This window comes from Nematostella vectensis, chromosome 4 (assembly GCF_932526225.1).
Source record: "Nematostella vectensis chromosome 4, jaNemVect1.1, whole genome shotgun sequence".
In the NCBI taxonomy this organism is placed as follows: domain Eukaryota; kingdom Metazoa; phylum Cnidaria; class Anthozoa; order Actiniaria; family Edwardsiidae; genus Nematostella; species Nematostella vectensis.
The window spans coordinates 1,530,889-1,541,184 of record NC_064037.1 but is presented as its reverse complement, the minus strand read 5'-3'; the positions used below and the strand labels follow the sequence as shown (position 1 = coordinate 1,541,184).

Genomic DNA, 10,296 nt, shown 5'->3' with positions numbered 1-10,296 from the left:
CTCTGTTCTATCATCAGTCAGTCCAGTAGAAAAATTAAAAAAGAAATAGGAACATTAAAAAAAACACCCTTAAATGTAGCGCAATTATATACAATGATGCAAAGCAACTTACTCGCGCCATTTATTATTTTATATTCCTTTCGTTGCTAATTTTCGTTTTTTTTTTGTGTCTGGCAAGGTTTGACTGTTTTCCCGCGATTCAAAATTTCGAGTTTTTGGCGCGCGCCAACCAGCGCTTCTTCCCACTACGCATGCGCTAGCTGGCACAAAAGGTACGTGGGCTCTGGGAACGAGATTGGAGAAGTTTGGCACAGGTCGTCAGTTGTTGATGCTTTGTGTTCGCTAGGTTATACTAACTTTACTTGGTTTCCTGTAAAACTCGTCGTACAGAGAGGTTTATAACTGCACTCGCTACCATTCTAACCAAACATGGCAGCGATCGCAGAAATTTCGACCCTCAAAGAATGGGACGAAGAGTGGCGGTGCGTTGAAGACGATTTTCAGAATTTCAAGGTTTGCTTTTTTTAGTTCTTTGTAAATATTTTTGTGGTCAGGCATCTTTTTCATCCCCAAAGTTATTTTATAAAATACAAAATGCTAAGTTGTTTTTGGCTTAATGTTATGATCTTTGGGGCCTTCTACCTAATTTTAATCACATCAAACTATAAATTTTCGAATTTATACAAGAAAATGATCATGTCCTTGTTTACAGATGCCACGTGATTTTGCAGGTAAACACGTTGTGTTTTGTGTGTTTTTCTCTTTATCATCAATCATATACACAGAAGAATGCATATTTGCGATTGCCTGCAAGCACATGTCTGCACTTGTTAAAAACTTTGTTGGGAAATTTGTATCTATTTTGTTTGTTTAGAGAAAGCATGTAAACATTCACCCTAAAGGAGGGAATTTGATTGGCTTGACAATGAACTTTTCAACATGTTGTGCACGTTTCCAATGAGTTTTAAACCAATGTGTCCAATATCTGGAATTAACTGAAACAGAAGGATCAAATACATCAAATGATTGCAAAGGCATATATAAACTCTGATAGATTTCTTGTTAATTTCCATGTATGTACAATTGTACAAATGCTATAACAGATGGTACGGATACCAGACAGCAGTTTCGTGTTGGGAATTGTCTTGGGAGGGCATGTTATGAAAATTTGGATATTTACACATTTCTAAAACCCTTTAAATGTTTTGTTTTTATTCTGATATTTTTTAATAGAGTGAATTTGAGTTTGAATTTTCCAATTAAGTGAGGAGGGCTACTGTATCCTTGTCTACTACATAAGAATGCAAATTTATCTTCAGTTATAATGGATATTCATTTGTTACATTTTTTCATCTAAATAAATAAATAAATTGGAGTAGCTAATCACTCTCGTTGCATGGGAAGCTGAATTGCGTGAGCGCAGATTCAGACGTGGTCGAGTTGAAGGCATGGGAAGGCGCCTCAGGCAGCCGCCATACAACTCATGTCTGACCACGGATCACAGCTAAGATCCAAATTGTTGGTTTTGTGGAAGGATGAAAACCGGAGAACCCTGAGAAAAACCCTCGGAGCAAAGGCGAGACCAACTAACTAAACTCACGTCGGAACCGGGAATAGAACCCAGAACTCAGTGGAAGAGGCAGAGGCACAAAAGAGTGACGCTCTGCCAACTGCGCCAACTAGGCTCCCAAATCTATCTACTAGTTTATTTGTTAATTTTTTATTTCAGCAAACCAAATTTGTGGAATATCAGAAGAAAATGGATGAGTACCACAAAAGCCAAAAGTCTTGCATTTCAATGGTGAACTTGATCAAAAGGAAAATAAAAGACTTCGTTCAGTCCCTGGCAAGGTAAAGGGCAAATAAATTGAAGCTATTTCTAACAACAGGCAGGGTTGTAGCCAGGTGGGGGCTCAAACAACCCTGTTTTCCTTTCTAGCAGCCTGAAATACAGTACATGATACATTATTTAAAGCCAAGAAAAAAAACATTTAGAGACTCTGTTCACTGTTGCCCTCCCTGGAATGCTGCACCCCTGTTAGTGTAGCTTGAGTAAAAAGAAATTGGGTTTAATTAGGACAAAAATAATGACATGGCTTATATATTTTTTCTTAGACTTGAAAGGCAAGACCAGACTCCTGAATCCAGAAAGAAAGTAGCTGAACTTCAGTTTAGGATAACTGAACTAAAGAACAAGCTGAAGGAATTGGAAATGAGTCTTCCTTCATCAGCAGGGTATATTAATTAATTTATTTATTTATTATTTATTTTCTTATTAATTAATTTATTTTCAATCTATCTATTTAATTAGACTATGGTTCTGTGTATTCCATACTAGCCTAACACTGCTTAACCTGGATGGAAAGCTACAGTAGTTATCAAGAATTGGTGTATGAAGAAAAATACACTTCACATTTTCACCAGGCACAACAGGCCTGTTTTGAGACAGCTTTATTTGTCTATCTTCAGGCACTTAAAGACGCTAATAAACCCACTTGATCAACTGGAGCGTCCAGGAACGTGCCTCCCCTCATATGCAATAGATCCAAAAGGTGCAACCTCTGCATAATAGAGAAATACTTTATATTATGCTGTCCAAGTGAATGCTCATTAAACAAACATAATGAACTCCAAAGCGCATGCTGCCTTGTGCCAAAATTCTTGTCAAGCCAACATAAATGGCAAATGCCCCTTGTATAATTGCACCCGAAAAGAGATGCAAATAAAGCTGTCTGGAAACAGGCCTGCCGTGCCTGGTAAAGATGTCAAGTGTATTTTTCTTCATTCACCAATTCTTTATATTTATTTATTTATTTATTTATTTATGAGGCTTCTACCACTAAAACACATATTATGAATAGCGGTAAGGTTAACGCAACAGAGCATAGCTCCAAGTCAAGTGTTACCCTATAGAATAAAAGGAAAAAATGGACATAACGACAGCAACAAATGGAAAACAAAAGGAAAACAAAGAGAAAAATAATTACATGCAGTTATTTCAAATACTTTCTCTAAATGGCTAATAGCAATATTACGATTCTTATAAATGTAGTTTCTGTAACAGCAAAAAAAAAATACTTTTTTTAGACAAAACAGTTTTTTCCAGCAGTTAACCAATTATTATATTTCAGGTCATTCTTGAGGCTGTGCTTAGGAAATATTGACGTTTCTCTCTACCAGAAAAAGTAAGCTACTGTAATGTTATATTTTTAATTTATTATTTTAGTTAGCATACAGTAGATATCCGTTTACCATCTCTCAAATGTTGACATTTTTAGGCTTGAATACAAAGATAACTATGAAACCTTCAAACTAAAGATGACCGTTCTTTGTCTGGTATTTGCATTCTCCAATCTGTATATCTGCAATTACAGGTCAGTAACACAGCATGTTTTGGCCTGCTTCTAGGAAGCATTTCCATTTGGATTTTGGACGAACTCATCAAAATAACAGACTTTTTTAGGCTTTTGTTTGCCCCATGCCCACAGAAATGGTTTGTACATAACTTCTTATAACAAAATGATTAGCAGCAGAGGCAAAACATTGAAAATCTTGATCTTCGGTCATTCTCTGTGCTGAAACCCATTAGAATGCTTGCTTCACAGGCTACAAAATGATCATTTTTCTTTGTTTTCTTTCAGAATAACAGATAGCATATTTCATGGAATTTTAGTCTGGTACTACAGCACACTGACTCTACAAGAACACATACTTATTGCCAATGGCTCAAGGTGAGCATGAGAAAATATTTATCTGTTTATTTCTATTACTTAGGGAAAGTTAAGTTATTATCCCGAGTTGGTAAGGATTTTGATAAAAGTAAGGGATAAAATTAGTTACCCCCCCTCCAGGAGGAACAAAATTTTCCATGCTCCCCCCCCTTATCTTTTCCCCCCATTTAGACCTCGGAAATTTTTCGAGGCCTCCCCACAGTATCCTCATGCCCCCCCCCCCCCCCCCCCTGGGATAAGAAATGAACAAATGAACTTTTTCTGATCTCTGGTCGATGTTGAAGCTGTTTGGATGGGGGATCTTAAATCTTAATAGTATTTTTTGTCACTATAAATTGTGTCTTTTTTATAGAATAAAAGGCTGGTGGGTGTTACATCACTATTTCTCAATTCTTCTCTCTGGTCTCCTGTTAATATGGTGAGTATAGAAATATGTAAGCAAGTATGTACAGTACATGTATTGATCATTTATTATCATTATCAATTATTCCACACATGAGCAACTGGTTGTAATTTTTCTTGGCAACCATTCAAAGGTCATAAATGAACTGGATGGCTTGCAATAGTGTTTCCAAATAGCTCATTTCCAAAATATATCAATCTCACGCAAACCAAATGTTTACCTCTTTCAGGGCACACAAATGAGATGTTTTTAGCTTTCACCTCGGGTACTTTTGTCTTTATTTTTTGTCACTTTCATAATAAAAAAAGGTTGTTGTACAGTGCTACATTTCATGCAATCCATGCATTAATGTCCATCCAATAATTCAAGCAAGTAATTAAGATGTCATTAATTGTAATTTAAGTAATTAACAGACTAAAATTGTGGATTTTTTTTAAAGTTTTCTTGTATATGGGCTCTTATGTTCAGTGGCTAATGGATATTTTTAATTCGATTTTCCAGGCCTGAAGGGACAATCTACCAGATGTTTCGAGGGCAGTTCTTTGTGTTTTCCTGTTATCTAAGCTTTGTCCAGCTCATCCAGTATAGGTATCAGAGTGGTGTCTTGTACCGGTTGAGAGCCTTAGGTGTCAGCTATGGCATGGATGTCACCTTGGGTGAGTGTTTAGACCTTCCTTTTCACTGCACATCGAAAATGTTCTGAAGCATTTTGAGAATGGTTTTCCTCTAGTTGGTTTTTCATGAAAGAATGTCAATCACCCACTCCTTTGTTATTGTTTAACATTGAAAATACAGTTGTTTATTCACAAGGAAACTTCAAAATAGTTATCTATGAATGAACTCTGATATTTTATTGACTATATTTGATAAAAATATATCTTGGTTACTTGCTTGAATGAGCCGATGGAAATGGATGTTTTGTGTGACTCTCCATTGAGCAGGAGCATGGCGGCATGACTGGTCTTCTTTAACAAAAACTCATCTGGTCTTATTGATCTGTCTCATGGGGTGCATGTTGATCACTTGGGCTGCTAGAGAGACGCAAAGGCACAGATATTTCCTAAGAGTGGGACAACTTGAACAACATGAGTTTTTTCTTTTCTTTGGCAGATGGTTTTCATACCTGGATGTTCCGGGGTCTTGGTTTTGTCCTTCCATTCCTCATCTTTGGATATGTAAGTGTTTATGACTTGACACAATGGTGAATGGTATGCACTGTATTACTGTAGTGTTGAAATTTACATGATGGTACACAATGGTAAATGGTATGCACTATGATACTGTAGTGTTGACATTCACATGATGGTCACTAATTTGACCTGAATTGGTTTGGAATAAAAAAAAAACAAGATGATGACACCATTTATGCTTCATAATTCAGGCCTGTGGCCAGAATCAAAATTTAACCGAGGAAAAGATAGCCACTGGATGATAAATCCAACAAAAGCAGGTGTTTCAATTGTGAAACACTAAACATCAAAACTTTACCAAAGCGAATGACTCACTTGCCTCATGCTGGCTACGGCCCTGTAATGATGATGATGTTACATAATGACTGGATTTCTGGGTGCTGTTGATAATTATTATGCTTTATAAAGTTAATGAAGATTATGCTGGTGGGGGTGGTGATATTGATGATGCTTCATATGATGATGTAATGTTAATCATGAATGATGATGATGATGATGTGCTTGACATTCATTGTTTCTATTCTCAGTTGTTTCAGCTGTACAATGCCTACACACTGTTTGTGTTTTTCCATCACCCATCCTGTTTAGAGTGGCAGGTATGTTCTATCAACCAGCCACTTAGAGGGGGCAGGGGCTGCACAACCCCCCCCCACTCCCCCAGTCAGCAAAAACGTGGGTTATTTGTTATTGAAGGATTGTCAATTTCTATATCGTTTTTCCATATGATACCCGCTGTGACAGGGGCAAAAATGGCAAAGTTCAAATTGTAAGGTAGTGTTAGCTTATATTCGCTTGATTTTTTACATAGATGTTCCTTGTGTAATATAAAACAAAATAAGCTTTAGTATTTTTTGGTAGATAATCTGTTCTTGAGATATTGCAAATTATAAGACTCTTGATTTGTCTGAAATTGCCCAATTTGGGCCAAATTTGCTACTTTTTTATGATCTATGGCAACTTTGCTCAATCATATCTCAGGAACAGATCATCTACCAAAAATACTAAAGCTTATTTTGTTTTATATTATGCAAGGAACCTATAGGCAAAATATAAACAAAATGTAAGCTAACACAACCTTACAATTTTAATTTTGCCATTTTTTGCTCCTGTCACCCGCTGTATGGCTGCATACCTCCCAGACAATTGCACCATCTCTTTATACGAACAAATGAAGTTTTTTGCAATGTTACTATTTTTTTCTCTTTCAGGTATTGGCTTTAAGCATCACCTTCTTTGTTCTCTTCTTTGGGAACATGACCACCCTTGTGTATGTCATGAGGAGCAAATACAAACAAACTCATAAAATCAAGTTCCCATGTAACTAGTATGTGACGGTGCTAGACAAATGCTGTCATTGACTTGATACTGGACATAAACTCAATTATAAGTAATTCTTAAATTGAAGTGTTTGCATTGTCTGACAGAACTGATTATCACCATCTACACATCCTGATTTTGTCTTATTAAATATCTTGCTTTATTATTGGACGCTTATTTACTACTGCAGTTACTACTACAGTTTGTTACAAGCAGCAGCTTACATAGAATGGGGGCACTTGTAATATATAAAACAGATAACAGTGCAGGGGCATAGGGGTAGCAGAATCTCATTATCAGAGGCAAACCAGTGATTCTTGTGGAGGGAAACATAGAAATAACTTTATATTGAAAGATGATGTATAAATAATACACATGGAAAAATATACTCAAATCAAATGCAGTGTTGTATTGTTTTGCCCTGATCCAGGCAATCTTTCATCACCTCTTATCCATCCTTGGGATCCCAGGGTGTCAAGCTCAGTTTAATGAGGTGTGAGATAAGGAGGAGACACGTTATGTTGACCTGGACCCCCTGGGTACCCAAGAATGGTCTTAGTTAATCCCCACAATCCCTTTTCAAACAAGTTTAAGACAATGAAAGTCAAGCTAATGTGACAGAAACTCTGAAAAGGAGGCAGAGAAACTTGAAATGAGGCAGGTCTTTTTATGTGGTTTTCATATTCTCTAGATGCTTGTGGGTTAGCATGTGTTGACAGACGAAGTTTACCCAGGGGGGAGGGTTGAGGTTAAAATATACACTTATTCTTAGCAACAACTGCAACCACACCCCCCCCCCCCCCTTTATCCACAGCCGACTACAATCACACACAACATACAAAATTTTCCCCTAGCTTTTAATGTTGGTATCAAAAAATGGTATCTAAATATCTTTTAATGTTGGTATCTAAAAATGGCTGGCCTGAAGGCAAGCGTGGCATTCAACTGTAAAGCATAGAGAGATGCTGTAAAGAACCTGCGCGACCCCGATGTGAACCTCCCCATGCGGCGTCACACCTGCCAATAGGTGGACACTGACGTAAATGGATAGTGAGTGAGTGATCAAAGATAATATTTTTTTATAACCAGGGTGGTTTGGTAAGTTTTAGTAGTTTATTTCTAATCTCGCAGAGCTCACTATGTTCATACTCGATTCATTTGGACGAACGGACGGCATCTGAAGACAATTTTTGGCTCCCTGTGGCTACAGTCGCCATCTTGGAAGTGAAAACCTCCCATCCCCTCCCCCCATGAACAATTATTATTCTATGCGTGTTCATACTCGAATCATTTGGGGGAACGGACGGCATTTGTGGACAGTTTTGGGCTGCCTGTGGCTACAGTCGCCATCTTGGAAGTGAAAACCTCCCATCCCCTCCCCCCATGAACAATTATTATTCAATGCGTGTTCACACTCGACTCATTTGGGCGAACGGACGGCATTTGTGGACAGTTTTGGGCTCCCTGTTGAAATCAGTGTAGTGTGGCTCGCGGCCGCGGCACGTCTTCATTTAGCGACATTTTCCGATGATCACGACCTACACCTACCAACAGATAACAGACAGGTTTTTTTAAAGTAAAGTTTGCATGGAATAGGCAAAAAATATACAAAGCTTCTAAGCTGAGTTTTGTCTTTGCCCTATGTCATATTAGAGATATTCAGGTAAGTACATTCACAGAATGTACCTATAAAATATACAATTATATCAAACATTATTTCTTTCTGTTTACAGCTGCAATCTTGAAATATAATGAAAAATAATCACAAAAGAAATTGAAGTAAACACCAAAAACTGAAGTTTCTTCTGAAGCACAAAAACCAGCAAATAAAAGAACTCATGGCCAGGGTAAGGAAAAAATAATAAGTCCTTCAAAGGTGTGGTCATGTGGAAGCGAACTACAGCAAGCTGCAAGATTATGTACAGCATACATAACATCATTGAAATGAGCAATCACAAAATCTCCTTGCCAGGATTGGAAACTATGAACATTTGATCTGTAAAAAAAAGACATTGCATGGTGATGGTCTAGGAGATAAATTATATCAAACCCAAGACTAATCATGTGAGAGAAAAACTTCAAAGTCCTTCAAACAAGAGCGTAGCCATGTGGAAGTTAACTACAGCAAGCTGAAACATTGCTGGAAAAAAGAGATTGAGAAATGATGTCTTTAATGTATAAACAATGATAAACAAGGGTGTTACATTATCAGTCAAAGTGATAGTAAAGATACTTTAGATCCTAGAAATTCTGCATCATCTCCATTCCGCAAGCTAAACTACTATTTAGAATGCTGTGCCAACTGCAAAATTATGTACAGCATGTAACACTGTTTTTATTGGCAATCATAGACAAGTTATAAATCAACAATCACAAAAACTCCTTGATTGGAAGCTATGAACATTCGATTTGTAAAAATATGACATTGCATGGTTTAGGCAGAAGTGAAAACTTTAGGGTTCATTCTCGGGCCCTGGGTCTTCCCCTCATATCCCCCTTTCCCCTGGGGGTAGGGGAGGGTGGGACCCTGGGAATGAGGATGGGACGGCTTTGGGTTTTCCCGAAGACAACTTCAAGCTGACCACAGGTAGCCCAAGCATATGGTTTGTGCGAAATAACAAAGAGAATGGTATATGGAAAACGAAATATATCCATCCAGAAGACAATTTTATCATTTTAAATTTACTGACATTGTCAACAATGCCTGTACTGATTTGGGGGTTATCCAAAGCTGCTCAGTGACCCTGAATTGATTATTCTCGACCGTTTATATCGTTCCCCCAGCCCCAGCGCTTCTCGGAGCTGCAGCATGCTGGACAAAACAGAGAGGGGGAGGCTCTTTTTTTCCTCAAATTTTCAAAATTTTATTGCGGTCCTTTTCTCTTTTCTGGGTGACTGTCATGCCCAGTTGTTATTAGGATATATTTATATCCTGAAATTTATCAAGGGAGGTCAAGGACTGTCGATTAACTCAGGCTAACATTAGTTTCCCTTGTACGTACCAATACGCTCCAGCACTTCACTTCTCCATGAGAACTTCTAGTTTATTTGTTATTTCATACAAAAGAGAACATTACTTAATGTGTTACTCAAAAAGGAGTTGGGTATCCATCAACCCCCCCCCCCCCCCCTGGACTCCTTAACACATTGACCCCTCAACCGGCCTGTACAGGCTTTGGGAAGTACCCAGAACCCAAAAAATTCATAAATGCAAACTAAACACAACAAGATGAAGATACTCAGGCATCAGTCTAAGGGGTAAATGGTCTTGAAGATATGCATCCAACCAAGGTGTTGGCAACTACTCTTAAGCCAAATAATAGCACAGGTTCTTTGACAAATTTCAAATCGAACAAGGAAAGAAAAGCAGAATCACCCCTCTCAATAAAACGCTCAAAATACCACACAAGGGGGACAGATCAGCAAACACAGCTCAAGACACAAATAGATACCTTTATTCTGATCAGGTTCATTTCCATTGCCTCAAAACACAATGTCCACTCCTTGAAGGCTTGTAAAACCACGAAGATGCCTTTACGGATTGAAAAGCATTCTGGGAGATCCAGGGAAAAATCCACGAGGGGAGGGCCAGTCAACACTCCTCTCCCCAAAGTCAGATGGTTTTTTCACCCCGAAGCCAAACAAATCAATTCCA

At 38.0% G+C, this 10,296-nt stretch overlaps 1 protein-coding gene and 1 long non-coding RNA gene across 3 annotated transcripts; both read left to right on the top strand.

The window, feature by feature from the left end:
• Positions 1-262: 262 nt before the first annotated feature.
• On the top strand, positions 263-7,044 carry LOC5509226 (transmembrane protein 120B-A). 2 transcript variants are annotated; one of them, XM_001629700.3, is made up of 11 exons: positions 264-513; positions 1,730-1,851; positions 2,116-2,235; positions 3,132-3,185; positions 3,279-3,374; positions 3,642-3,731; positions 4,084-4,149; positions 4,636-4,790; positions 5,245-5,309; positions 5,852-5,920; positions 6,533-7,044. In XM_001629700.3, the coding sequence occupies exons 1-11, from the start codon at positions 430-432 to the stop codon at positions 6,647-6,649; spliced, it is 1,038 nt and encodes a 345-aa protein (XP_001629750.2). In that variant the 5' UTR covers positions 264-429; the 3' UTR covers positions 6,650-7,044. The 2 variants fall into 2 exon arrangements, with proteins under 2 accessions (XP_032234000.1, XP_001629750.2); XM_032378109.2 differs by lacking the exon at positions 3,279-3,374 and having other exon boundaries at positions 263-513.
• A 766-nt stretch (positions 7,045-7,810) lies between these two features.
• Positions 7,811-9,309, top strand: LOC116616167. Its single transcript, XR_004295228.2, has 2 exons — positions 7,811-8,304; positions 8,375-9,309. It is a non-coding gene; the product is annotated as an uncharacterized LOC116616167 (long non-coding RNA).
• The last annotated feature ends 987 nt before the right edge of the window (positions 9,310-10,296 follow it).